Source organism: Sus scrofa, chromosome 7 (genome assembly GCF_000003025.6).
Source record: "Sus scrofa isolate TJ Tabasco breed Duroc chromosome 7, Sscrofa11.1, whole genome shotgun sequence".
NCBI lineage: Eukaryota > Metazoa > Chordata > Mammalia > Artiodactyla > Suidae > Sus > Sus scrofa.
In genome coordinates this window covers 115,941,135-115,954,037 of record NC_010449.5, presented here as the reverse complement: position 1 = coordinate 115,954,037, position 12,903 = coordinate 115,941,135, and the positions used below count along the sequence as shown (strand labels likewise).

The 12,903-nt window shown below is 57.7% G+C and overlaps 2 protein-coding genes across 2 annotated transcripts in view; both read left to right on the top strand.

Moving 5' to 3' along the window:
• LOC396685 (serpin A3-8) lies at positions 3,575-12,411 on the top strand. Its single transcript, XM_013978400.2, has 5 exons — positions 3,575-3,735; positions 5,582-6,235; positions 7,792-8,065; positions 10,761-10,911; positions 11,994-12,411. Exons 2-5 carry the CDS (start codon positions 5,584-5,586, stop codon positions 12,186-12,188), a joined length of 1,272 nt encoding a protein of 423 aa, XP_013833854.1. The 5' UTR covers positions 3,575-3,735; positions 5,582-5,583; the 3' UTR covers positions 12,189-12,411.
• Positions 3,668-12,903, top strand: part of LOC100153899 (serpin A3-8) — a 99,813-nt gene continuing 90,577 nt past the window's right edge. The window contains exon 1 of the mRNA XM_021099671.1: positions 3,668-3,735. The gene's annotated coding sequence lies outside the window, so the exon portion shown is untranslated. The remainder of the gene's footprint in view (positions 3,736-12,903) is intronic.

Below are 12,903 nucleotides of genomic sequence, written 5' to 3'. Positions count from 1 at the left end.
AGGATGTTGCTGGAAGGCTTCCTGGAGGAGGTGGTGTCTGAGCTGAGACTGGGATTTTGACCAGGAGAGAGCCAAGAGAGGGATTCCAGCGGAGAGTGGAACGTGGTCAAGGTCATGGGGGCAGCTGAGCCAGCACCACAGGCTGTGTTCACACGTGCAGCTCTGGGAGCGTAAAGGGTGCAATTGTGTCTTATGATGAGGTGACCTGTGACCAGGTCACCAAGCTGGCTGGGGGCCGGGACTGCAGCCCCACCCACAGCCCACACTCGCCTGAAACTGAAACCTTTGCCAAACCTTAGAGAAGCTGGGGACAGTGAGCAGATCTTCATGGCCCTTGGCCCAGAGCCTCGTCCCTGGTAGCAAGGATGGTGACAGGCTGGCTTTCCGGGGTGACGCAGTTCCAAGGCCCCATGTCCCAACACCCACCCTCAGCACAGCCACCAGGGAGGAAAACGACCTGGCACCTCCATGGGGGTGTGTGTACAAATCTCGCATGAAGGATTCTCAGCCATCACTACACAAGGGCCCAGCAGCTGGGGCGCTGCCTAGAAGGAGCTCGCCTGCTTCTGCATGAGAAGGAAATGCAGTGCGTTGATTACAGGACCCTGAGGACCAGGGGTCAGAGGAGGCCTTCACAGGGGCACCTGCAGGAAGCAGGATGTTGCTGGAAGGCTTCCTGGAGGAGGTGGCCCCTGAGCTGAGACGGGCAGTTTGATCAGGAGAGAGCCAATCCAGCAGAGAGGGGTCCGTGGTCAAGGTCATGGGGGCAGCCCCACACTCACCTGCAACTGAAAGCTTTGCCTGAACCTTAGAGGAGCTGGGGACAGTCAGCAGGTCTGCATGGCCTTGACCCAGAGGCTCGTCCCTGCAGGAGGGATAGTGACAGGTGGCCTCCTGGGGGACACAGACTGTTCTGAGACTCCTGTGTCTCAATACCCACCCTTAGCACATCAACAGGGAGGAAAACGACCGGCCCCTCCATGGCGTGTGTGTGTGTGTGTGTGTGTGTGTGTGTGTGTGTGTGTGTGTAAATCCCCGTGTGGAGGAGAGAGGGCCGTGAGCAGGGAGGCTCTGCGCCTGGAGCTGGGGGCCTGGGCTGAGTGTCCGCTGTTTGCAGCCTGACTCCCCAAGTCTCCGGTTCCCGCTTTGCCTCCTCGGAGCTCAACGTTGCCATGAAGCTGAAGCCTAGTGATGCCCATGGACATGCTTTACCCCCGGGAAGGGCTGAGTCATTGGAGCGATGCTCTGGCCCCTCCTGGTGTCACTCTCTCCCCTGGGACAGGTCCGGCTGCAGACGCTGTGCCTATCACAGGAGCCCAGCTCAGGTCATCGCTCTTGCCTCCTCGGATCTTGGCTTATGACCCTCACATGTCATGACTGCCCATTCATGGTGGCTGGAGTGGGTCTCAAATGGTAATGATTAATCAGCAGAACTTTCCACTCTTGTGCAGGAGAAACCGAAAAGCTAATATGTATTCCACAGTCAGAGTGTTTGCAGAACTTTTGTAACTCGGGACTTAGAGGAAAGGATATGGGAAAGGAGGTAAGCAGGCTCCAGTGGTCCTGTACCCTTGGTGCCATAAAAAAATGATCTAGAGGCAGTCACTTCAAAGAGCAGGAGCCAGTGGATTCTGGAACATTACAAATTAGGCTCCCCTCAGGCTATAGAGAAGTCTATGACATGACCATCCTACGTAAACCGTGCTTGTGGAATTGCCAAAAAAAAAAAAAAAATTCCAGTTCCAATATTTGGGATAAGCAGAGCAGTGCAGGCTCTAAGAGCTCAGAAAAGGTTGCGAGATGGCCAGAGGGGTGGTGCATGTGGACCTGGAGCATGAGCCCGAACTCCAGCGGACAGACTGCATCCGGGACATGTCAGCCCCACACAAGCATCCTCAGAGCTCCTTGGAAAGGGGAAAACTTTCCGCCTTCACCTTGACTGGAGGTTCAGACTAAGTCAGTTTCGGGTGAAGAAAAATGTTGGTTCTCCTGAGGCTGGAGGACCTGGGAACACTCAGGTACATTGGTGTCGTGAGCATCGTCGTCATGCCCAATGTCCACTCTAATTGTTTTCAAAGTAGTAGAAATCTAAGTTGTGAGTGGGGACATGAGCACACCATGTAGAATATTGACTGCCCATCGCAGCCTCTCTTGCAGCTTCCTGTGGCCCTAAGACCAAGCTCTGGCCAATGGAACAGAAGAGGAACCGAGACAGGAAATGTACAGATGATTTCTTCCAATGAGAAGAGTGGGCCTTTCCCTACCCACCCGCCTTGCCCTCCCATTAACAGTCAGCCCACTCCCTCCATCTGGACTTGCGTGAGAGAGAGAGAAATAGATGGCACTCTTGTCTCAGGCATTATCTGTTGGGATTCTGTGTAGCTTGATAACAGGTGGTCAATTCTGGAAATAGCTGGAGACTGAAAGGACATAAAACATCTCAGGAAAGATGGAAAGAAACCCGCTTGATTCCCTCAGTGTCTTACAGTCAATGAATACTAACTACGTTCTCTAAGGAGGCAGCACCATGCAAAACACACACACGTATCTGTCCTCCTAGAGCGTACGTCTGAGTTACGGAGAGGTATTGGACTAAATCGTTTGAATCAGGTCCGTGTTGTTCTCTGCATGTTAGAGGTGAGGAGATGGAGGTTGAGAGATTTCCAGTAAATTGCCTGAGGTCACACAGTTGGTGACCCTAAAAAGACAAAAAAAAAAAAAAAAAAAAAAAAAAGGAAGAGAAGAAAGACGCGGAGGACAACCCAATCTTAAGGAGACCATCTGCCAAGGGCAGAGGGAAGAAGTCCCCAGAGGCAGATGGCCCCAGAGACCAGAGCCCCTAGTCAGTCCGGGGGCCCTCACCTAACAGCCCCCTCTCTGGGAACGGGGAGGGGTGCCTCAAGTGCAAGTTGAGCTGTGGAAAAATGGTGTATTGCCTATTAAAAACATGCTTGAGTCTGTCTTTGGAGATTCATATCACACACACACAAGTGCGCACAACACATCCAAGAAAAGTGACTAGTAAAGAAAAACACCCTTCTTTAGTTCTCTGGGTTTTTACACAATCACCAAAGAGGATATTAAAAACAGGAATAAAACACAAATAAAAATCAACAATGTATGTACTATTTATTTGCTTTTTAGGGCTGCACCTACAGCATGTGGAAGTACCCAGTCTAGGGGTCGAATTGGAGCTATAGCTGCCCGCCTATGCCACGGCCACAGCAACGCCAAATCCTTAACCCACTGAGCGAGGCCAGGGATCACACGGGCATCCTCATGGATGCTAGTTGGATTTGTTTCTGCTGTGCCACCATGGGAACTCCTAAGAGTCAATAATTTTTTAAAAAGAACAGGAGTTTGGGATTTTTTCCCCAATGATCCTTTTAATGTTTTCTGAGTTTTTACATGTTCCTCAATGATTATTTCATAAACAGAAGAAGATGCCAACAAGGGAAATGGTTTGTGCTTGTTTATTTTGTAATTATTTTTAAAGGGCAGAAAGCTCTTTTCCAAGTTGGATTATTTGAGTAGATCTAGTAAATGCTGTAACCAGAAATGATCAGCTGCCCATTTGCTGTCTGAGGCCGGAACCCTGTGTTGTCACCGCAAACATTTCCCAAGAAGGGGAGGGGACCTTTGCGGGGATAAATGGGCAGCGGCCCCTGGAAAACCCAGCATTGCGGGCAGGCGGCGGCTCTGGGTCCACTCAGCGCATCCCGCTCTGCGAGGCAGGTAAGCCCTGATGCTCCCACTCGGGGACACAGGGGCCCCTTTGCAGGAGGTTCTAGGCCTTGGCCCGGGGCCAGTGGCAGGTGGGCAAGAGGGAGGCAGGAGGACTCATGTGTGATGCTGGGATGGCTCTGGGCCCTCTGAGGTCCTGTCCTATCTCTGGGGCTCAGTTGTCATCCTGCAAAGGGAGGGACCTGCCCCAGGGCTCCGGGGGTCCCTTCAGGCTCTGCCTCTGTGGGATTCTGATTCGAGCCAGCTGTGCACCCCACAGAGCTCTGCCCTCTCTGCTCAAGGCCAGACCTCTGAGCGGGCCATGATGTGGGCCCACTGCCTGGCACAGGGCAATGCTCTCAGGGAGCCAAGGGATAGGAATGAGGGCACTGGATCCCTCTGGGCAGAGCCCGCGGGATCTTGGAGTGGCCGATTCCTGGGCCGCACTGTGCCTCCAGGGCTCTGGGCCAAGCAGAGAGGCAGGTGCATCTGTCCAGCAACTGAAAGGACAGACCCTCAGAAACACAGCCAGCCCCCCAACCTGGCCTAATGGCCACGGGCTATTTCTCCAGGAACAATGTGGGGGGGAAACTCTTTTCCAAAGAAATGGTTGCATCAGCCCCGAGGAAACTAACAGTTGGGGGAGGAGATCACCTCTGCCCTCAGCTTGTCCAAAGGCCTTTCCACTGGCCTCTGCAGGAGACTCGGCTCCCCTGCCTCCCCCTCCCCTCCCGCCCTCTTTTCTCCCCTCCCCTCCCCTCCCGCTCCCCACCATCCAAGCAGCCCTTTGTCCTCTGAACTCTGAGAGGAGTGGGCAGAGGCTGAAGGCCAATGGTCCTGTTTGCTGAGGTCACCAGCTCTGACCTCAGCCTCTCTTAGGCTTTCATGCAGTAGGGATCAGAGTCTTGTCATGTCCCAGAGGTGGTGGCATGTGGAGGAGGTGACACCTGAAACTCCTCTTATGACTCGGGCAGCTTTGTCATTCATGAGCCCTGACTCATTCAGCTTGTTGGACAGAGAGGAATGGAGGTTCAGAGAGCTTTAGTGACTTGCTTGTCACCACGCAGCCATCACAAGCGATCACAATGAAAGCCTCATTCTCGTCTCTGAGTCTCTGAGGCCAGGCAGCATCCTCCCCACCTGGAGGCCCTTCCAGGCTGATGGTGGAGACACCCACCATGTGGGCACCTGGCAGGGGCTGGAAAGAACACTCTAGCAACCGAGGCCTTTCCTCCGACCCCTAGAAGGGCCACCTATGCTCCAGTTCTGATCCCGATGCCTTTGGGGGCCCCAGTCACTGAACCCTCACTGTGAGCAGGCACCACGACCTGCCGGCCTGCCTGAGGTCACACTTGTCATCAAGAGGCCAGGAGAGGCCCTGTGGCCTCTGAGTCGGTGCAGGCCTCCTCCCTGGGCTTCTACCTGAGGACACCCAGGGAACCTAGTGGAAAAGGAGCCTCTGCCTCCCAGTCCCCTCTGAGGGTGTCTGTTCCCCTGGCAGGAGGGGGACAGGTTCTCCTTGGACAGCACCTCCCCCATCACCAGCTTCCCCACCTCAGAGCTGGCACCCGGCTTCTCACCCTCGCTCCTCCGCGTGCCTGCTGTAGGACCTGGGAAAAGCCCCTTCCCCTCTCTGGGCCCAGTTTCTCCACTGGGGAGCCTGGGACCCATTCTCGCACTTGCTCAAAGGCTGAGAGGGAGCCCAGAGCAGCCTCCTGGATGATGGGAGCCCAGGAGGTGCCTCCCCCTGGGAGGTGACAGAGCAGCTGAGACAGCAGACTGCAGGCCACACAGGGGAAAGGGGAGGTGCTCAGGGCAGCTTCTGGCTTCTGAGACCTAAAGGAGTTTTGCCTTTCAGGCATGAAGGCAGAGGGCATGTCCCCCTTCCTGGCTCTGGGGCTCCTGGTGGCTGGGCTCTGCTCCAGGGTCCACTGCGTCCCCGAAGGCAAACCTGACCCAGAGAATGGGACCCCGAACGACCAGCACAGCAGGACTCCCGTGGACCCCCACGCCATTGTCCCCAGCAACACCGACTTCGCCTTCAGCCTCTACAAGCAGCTGGTTTCTTTAGACCCCAGTAAGAACGTCATCTTCTCCCCGCTGAGCGTCTCCATAGCCTTGGCCTTCCTGTCTCTGGGGGCCCGAGGCCCCACCCTGACAGAGCTCCTGGAAGGCCTCAAGTTCAACCTCACAAAGACCCCCGAGGCAGAAATCCACCAGGGCTTCCAGCACCTCCTGCAGGCCCTCAGCCAACCCAGCAACCTGCTGCAGCTGAACGTGGGCAACGCCATGTTCGTGGATGAGCATCTGAAGCTGCTGGACGAGTTCAGGCAAGACGCCCAGGCAAAGTTCGCCTCCGATGTCTTTTCCACCAACTTCAAGGATCCCGGGGCTGCCGTCGTGTTCATCAACGACTACGTGAAGAACAAAACGAAGGGGAAAATCCCGAAGCTGTTCGATGAACATGCCACCTTCTCCGTGATGGTCCTGGTGAATTACATCTACTTTAACGGTGGGTGTCTAGACCCGGGAGCTTCCGAAGGAAACACACATGTTCCCTGAGCTTTCAGGATTGTTGTGTCCTGGCTCAGCCAACTCTGTCTTTGGGCAGAATGCTACAGGGGAAGGTGGGGCACCAAGGCCCTGCCCCGACCCTAGGTCTTGTTTGGCTTGTGATGTTTCCAAATTAGTCTTGGCATTGCAGGACAAAGGGCAGGGGAGGGTACCCCGTTGTCTGGGCCACTCTCTGACTTAAACTGGCTGCCAGAAAGAATGGACATCCGTTCATATCCCTTTTGAGAGACCAAGAACTTCCACCTCTCCTGGATGAGGTGGTTTTGGGCAGGTTCGAGAAGGCCTCTGCTGTGCCCATTGTGGACCGTTCCTGACCTGGGCTCTGTCCATTCCAGGGGACTGGGTTTCTGGAGGTTGAGGTGGGGCTGGTGGCCTGCTTCACCGTGAGACAGCCTCTGAGGAGCCTGGTTATCCCCTGGTTCTTCTATCCTGCACGTCTGTCACCCAAAGGATGGGAGGGGGCAAGGCCAGGACACGCGAAAAGCCTGGGCAGAAAGGAACATCCTAGAGGGAACTTCGCCCAGACCCCAGGGGGTCCGATCCCCGTCCCAGTGAGAGGAACACGTCACTGCAAAGCTCAGCGCAGACACTCATCCGGGGCAGAGTGAAGGCAGATACCTTTTGCTTGGGGAGCCTGCAGTGCAAATAGGAACCAGTGTCACTGGTGATGTGTCTGAGACACTGGCTATGGCTGAGCCCAGGGTAAACCCCTGGGCCACGGCTGTCACATGGAAATGAAGGCCTGGAACTGAAATTTTCCACATGACTCCAGGCCTGCCCTGCTCTGTCGTCCTTGGCGTTTTCGGTGCTGTCCTTGCCTCCGGCTCCATCCCATTTGAGGATGTTCACCTCCAAAGACTCCTCAGGGACACCCCTGCCATCCAGCTTTCCTTCCACTCCTGCTGCTCACAGGGGCACAGGCAGGGGTAGAACACAGGAAGTGGGGGGACCACACGCCCAGGGAAGCCCCAGGGCTCTGCTCTGCCGGAGAAGCTCCCCACCGAGTGCTCCATCCTTCTGGAGCGGGGAGACCCCAGCCCTCTCCTCTGCTGACCCCGCCCTGCCCTCCTGGTCCCCACGGGGCTCCTGCTTCAGCCTGGTCCCCAAGCCAGGGGGAGGGGTGCCCTCCCTGCCAGGCCAATGCCTAACCCCTGGTCACTCACACTGTTCCCTCAAGGACCAGGATGTCCCATTTGTCCTCAGGCCCAGCCTGCGCCCACCTCTCCCTTGCCCCCCACATCCCTCTTGGTTCCTCACGTAGCACAGTTACCCAGGCTTCCTTCCTGGCCCCTTCTCCCCCCTGACCTGTGGGGATCGCCCCATCCCCAAGGGCGTCCCCACCTGCCCAGGAGGATGTGCAGACCTAGGAGACCGCCCCTAGGGGCACGTGGGGGTGTTGGTGTGTGGGGTGTCTTCACCCCCAGGGATCAGGGCAGAGGGGGAGAGGCAGGCAGCCCTTGCATCTCAGACTCTCGACTCTCCCTCTGCCTCCAGCCAAGTGGAAGACGCCCTTTGATCCAGAACATACTATAGAGTCCACGTTCCACGTGAGCAAGAACAGGACAGTGAAGGTGCCCATGATGAGCCTTCGAGGCCTGGAAACACCTTACTTCCGGGACGAGGAGCTGGCCTGCACGGTGGTGGAGCTCCCGTACACCAGCAACGACAGCGCGCTCTTCATCCTCCCTGACGACGGCAGGATGGCGGCCGTGGAAGCCAAGCTGCTCCCGGAGACGCTGAGGAGGTGGAGAGACTCCCTGCAGCCCAGGTGACTGTCCCCAGGACCCAGGGCTGTTGGGGAGGGGTGGTCAACTGCCTCCTGGCCTTTCCCCCTCTTCCTGGTCTCCGGATCTCAGCACTCAGGGCCTCCCTCCCGTCCAGGGGCCAGGGGCAGAGGTGGGAGGACTTGTACTAACATGACTTCGTCCTTTGTGGCTTGCGTGACTTTGGGCCTGAACCGTGCCCTCTGTAACACGATGGCATCAGATGGGACAGGGGCTGAGGCTTCCTCTGAGTCTAACATGGGCTGAGTCTTGAGGCTCCCGAGCCCCACCCCCAACACGCATGTGTGTGCTCCGCGAAGCTCCACCTCCTGCAGCAGAGGGAGGGACCGTCGGAGTTAAGATCAGCTGAGCGCTGCGGTGAGCCGGGCTGTGGGGACCAGCTTTCACTGTCTTTCCAGTAGAGTCACTCACTCATTCCTTCATCCGGTCAACACTGGTTGGGAGATTAGCTGAGGATGTGCTGTATCCCAGGGGCTAATTTAGACCCTGAGGTTAGGTCATGAAATAGAACTCTGAATATCCCTCCTTCACGACACTTCGTTTGTACCTGGGAGAGACAGACACGAAATAAATAAAGGCAAGTTATTTGCTATGTTGAGAGGTGGGACGTGGGACGGAGAAGCTTAGTAAAGAGAGATGTTTAAGACAATGATGGGCTGAGGGAGCTCCTTGATTGTAAGTAGAGTCGCCATTAGGTGATGTTTGAGCTGAGAGACTAGGCTTGTGTATGATCTGGGGAAAAGCATTCCAGGCTGAGGGAACAGCCTGTGCACAGCCTCGAAGGCAGGAGGAGCCTGGGGTGGTTGAGGATCAGGGAGGCCAGAGCCACAGAAGCAGAGGGAGGGAGAGGGGAGTTGGGAGAGGTCGGGGCCCCTGGGGGCTCAGGTTATGTGGGGGCTGCAGAGCCCTTGATGGGATCCCCTCTGACCAAAATGAAGGCTCATCACAAGGTTTTGGGCCAAAGAGTGAATGAACTGGGTCATGTTTCAGGAGGATCCCCCAGGGGGCTGAGTGGGGACCATGCTGCAGAGACAAGCCTGGAGGCAGGGAGGCCAGCCAGGAGCTCAGTGCAGTCACCCAGGGGGAGCGACGGGCTGGGCCAGGAGGGTGCCAGCAAGTGTGAGAAGCATTGGGTCCTGGATGAAGTGAGGGCAGGACGTGGAATTCAGGAGCCTGACATCAAGGGGACAACAGAGGGAGAGGCAGTGCTGGGCCCGAGTCTGTAGGGGCCATGGAGAAGGTGTGGGGGCCGCTGTGCAGGGGCAGCCCCAGCCCCAGTGCCCTGCTCCCAGGCTCCCCCTCCCCCACCCACTCCCTCTGCTTCTCTGGGGCTCAGCTCCCTCCTGAGAGGGGTGCGTGGACAGTCCTTGACCCACTGTCCTGAGTGGAAGGTTCTGCAGGTCCCAGGGGGCAACGGGTGTGGAAGGCACTTCATGCACCACAAAGCACCGAGACCTGCCTAGAGATGAAGTTGAGGCGGCAGCCCCTCCCCCACCCCCTGTCCAGGGCACCCGAGGCCTCTTGGGGCTGCTGCCCCCCAGGCCCTCCCCACTGTGCATCCCAGGAGACCCCAGGACAGGGGGACCCACCTCCCCTGCCCATGTCGTCCCTTCCCAACCCTCTCCTCCCTCCATCACCAGAGACCAAGCCCAGAGCAGGGGCTCAGGAGTAGTTGGAAATGGACAGAGGATCATCCAACAGCTTTGATTTATGGCCCAGGGGGTGGGAGTGGGGCAACCTGCATCTACGCTTTCCTGGCCCATGGCAGGGGTCAGGGTCGGGGCTCAGGAAGGATGCCCTGAAGAAACGGACAAGCGAATGTGCAGTTAAGGAAGGAAGGAATGACCGGGGGCAGGCGTGGATCCCTCCCTGTTCCCATGGGTCAGGGTTCAAGGGGATCCACCACCTCATATTCGGCATCTGTAAGGCCAGGCCCTGTGCCAAGCGTCTTAAGAAAGGGAGAGGGAGGCCACGGGGTGGGGGTCGGGGGTTATCATCTTTGTTCCAACAACCTGGAGAAGCAGCCCTGCCTTCAAGGGGCTCATTGTGGACACAAGATGGGGGCCTTCAATTGATTGATTCAGGTTCCCAAGGGCCTGAAACTCAGCCCCCCCGCCAGCCCTCCAGGTCCCCCCACAAGCCCCTGCCATGCCCTCACCTCCATGCACCCCACACCCACCTGCCCCCAGAAATGTGGGCCAGCGGCTCTTTCTTCCCTCTTTCCTCCAGGTGCCTCCACCTGCCCCTGTCCTCTTCTTTGCCCGACCAGCTCCTTCCCTCCTCTGGGGGGGAGGCTCCATGGCACCGCCTGCAGGAAGCCCTGCTGGTGCCTTTGGAGTCAGTGGCCCCAGCAGCTGTGGAATCCCTGTTGGACTGAGGGGGATTCTGGCTGCCCTGCAGGCTCCCAGGGGAGAAGCAGGACTAGGTGTGGGCACTGCCGCAGCTGGGGCCCTGGTGACTGCCTGGCATGATAGACTCCCGCAGTCGTGAATGCATAAATAAGGGTTTAAGGGTAGTTGGCCAGAGGGGTCTAGAAACTGAAGAAAGATGTGCTTTTTTCCAGTGATAAGGTCTTTGTTGGAGAGGAACCCAGAGGAAACCACGCAGTCAGGTGGGAGAAAGACGAGCCCTGAGTCGAGCAGGAGATCAAGTTTATTTTTTTATTTTTTTATCTCCTAGACGGATAGATGCCCTCTACCTGCCACGGTTTTCTGTCTCCGGCGACTATCAACTGAAGGACACCCTTAAGCAGCTGGGCATTCAGAAAGTGTTCACCCACGAGGCTGACCTGTCAGGAGTCACAGGGGACAACAAACTGGGGGTTTCCAAGGTGAGCTTTTAATCTTGGGACAATTCCTCCTTCTGGTAGGAGCACCAAGGCTGGAGGCCAGGCAGGTGTTTAGGTAATTCTGAATGTGCAAAAGAATCCCATTTCCTACAACTCAACCATCTCCCCTGGGATGCCTCAGTCCCAGGAGGGCTGGGCGACAATCACGTTGGGGGGTGTCCTCACCTTCCTTTAGATCGAACGTGACCCAGGAGCCCTTCATTGGGAAGGGCCTGGGGCGGCATCCGTGGTGGACCCCGTCCCCATGCTCTGCTATTCACTGCCCTTAAAGGCACAGAATGAAAGTCTTGTAGCCCTCAGGGCTTTCACCTGTCAAAGGAGGCTGTTGGTTCTTGGGCGGCACACAGAACCCAGCAGGGCAGCGAAGAGGTAGTAGGTCATAACAGTGGCTCCTGGGCAATTGTGAAAAAAACACACTGAGAGCACAGGAGAAGAACACCAGGGACCAGGGACTGCGATCCTAGAAGCAGAGAGAGGTCGGGGGATGAGGTGGCTGGGCAGCCCTCCAGTCTCTCCCGCATCCCACCCGCCCAAGGACCTGGTAAGGGAGACACGGGTGCCAGGGTTCGGGCATGGTCCAGGGGTGGGAAGCCACATCCTATGCAAAGTAGCCGAGGGCTCAGGGACACTTAGGCTGGGGCGGGAGAGGTGCAGGAAACAGAAAACAGTGCGGTCCTTCAGCTGCTTCAACACAGAGGGGCTGGGGACAGGTGTCCCCAAGGAAAACGCCTTGACCTAGGGCCCCCGCCCCCCATCAGTAAGGGGCATTCCAGGGGCAGCACAGTGTCTGGGCTCAGACAGAGAGGGATCCGGGTCAGGGAGTCCCCGCCCTTTGCTTCTCTGACCCTGGGGCCAGCCCTCCCAACCTCACCTTGCACATCTGTGCACCAGGACTGCACACTCGCTGACCCTTTGTGGGCAGGACACAGCCATTGAACAGGTTCGCAGACCAGTGACAGGCCAGTGGCGGGTGGATGAATGTCAGTCCCCTAGAGGCACCCAGGCAGGCTGCTCCCCTGCTGCCTTCCCTGGCTCCAGTGGGCAACGCTCTGGTGTCCCCACAGGTGATCCACAAGGCGGTGCTTGATGTGGGCGAGGAGGGCACGGAAGCAGCTGCTGCCACTGGAATTGAGATGATGACCTCAACCCTCCAGAGCCTCACTGTTATTTTCTCCAGGCCCTTTCTGTTCGCCGTAATCGACAAAGACACTGGCACTGTCCTCTTTTTGGGCAAAGTCGCTGACCCCAGTCCTGCCTAGAGCTCCCTTGCTCGTGGCTGGTTCCTCTCACCAAGGAGCTGAGTGCCCTGGTCCCTGGGGGCAGGCTGGGCCCTGTGCCCCAAGAAAATCCCCATCCTGGCACTGCCTGCTCACCCTTGGGAAGGTGACAGTCCCTCCGCTGGTGGCTCCACATGCCCAGGGAGTCTGTGCCCTGCTCCGCGGAGGCTATGAGACCTCCCACAGCAATAAAGCATCTTTCTGAGCTGGACTCCTTCCTTCCAGTGCGTCTCCGCCCTGATGTGCCCAACTCCACCCCTGCTGCCCCTGGGCCCCGAGGCTGAGCCCCTGACCTCCCACACAGGCTCCGCCCCCAGACTCTGGCCCCTGGGCTTCAGCCTCACCAGCAGGCCCAGGAGCAGACTCTGGGCTCTGACCAAGCCCACTGGACTCAGGCCCAGGACTGTGAGGGGCCCCTGCTGCCCGACGCCGACTTCCAGAGCTCTGGTCCCAGGGCCCAGGAGGGGCCCCCAGGCTGACGCTGGCAGGGGCTGCTGACTCTGACAGGGAGTCCCCACCCTGACCTCTCCTAGACCTGCCCCTGCACCCCTGGCTCCTGCAGCTGAGTGGGCCTCCCCCCACCACCCAGTCCCTCCCCTCTGCCCCCAGCCCCCCAACCTGGGGACAGGAACTCCTTCCAGGTTCCTGGGCGAGCGGCACCCCCCTGACCAGGTCTGTGTCCTCCCCTGACAGAGGA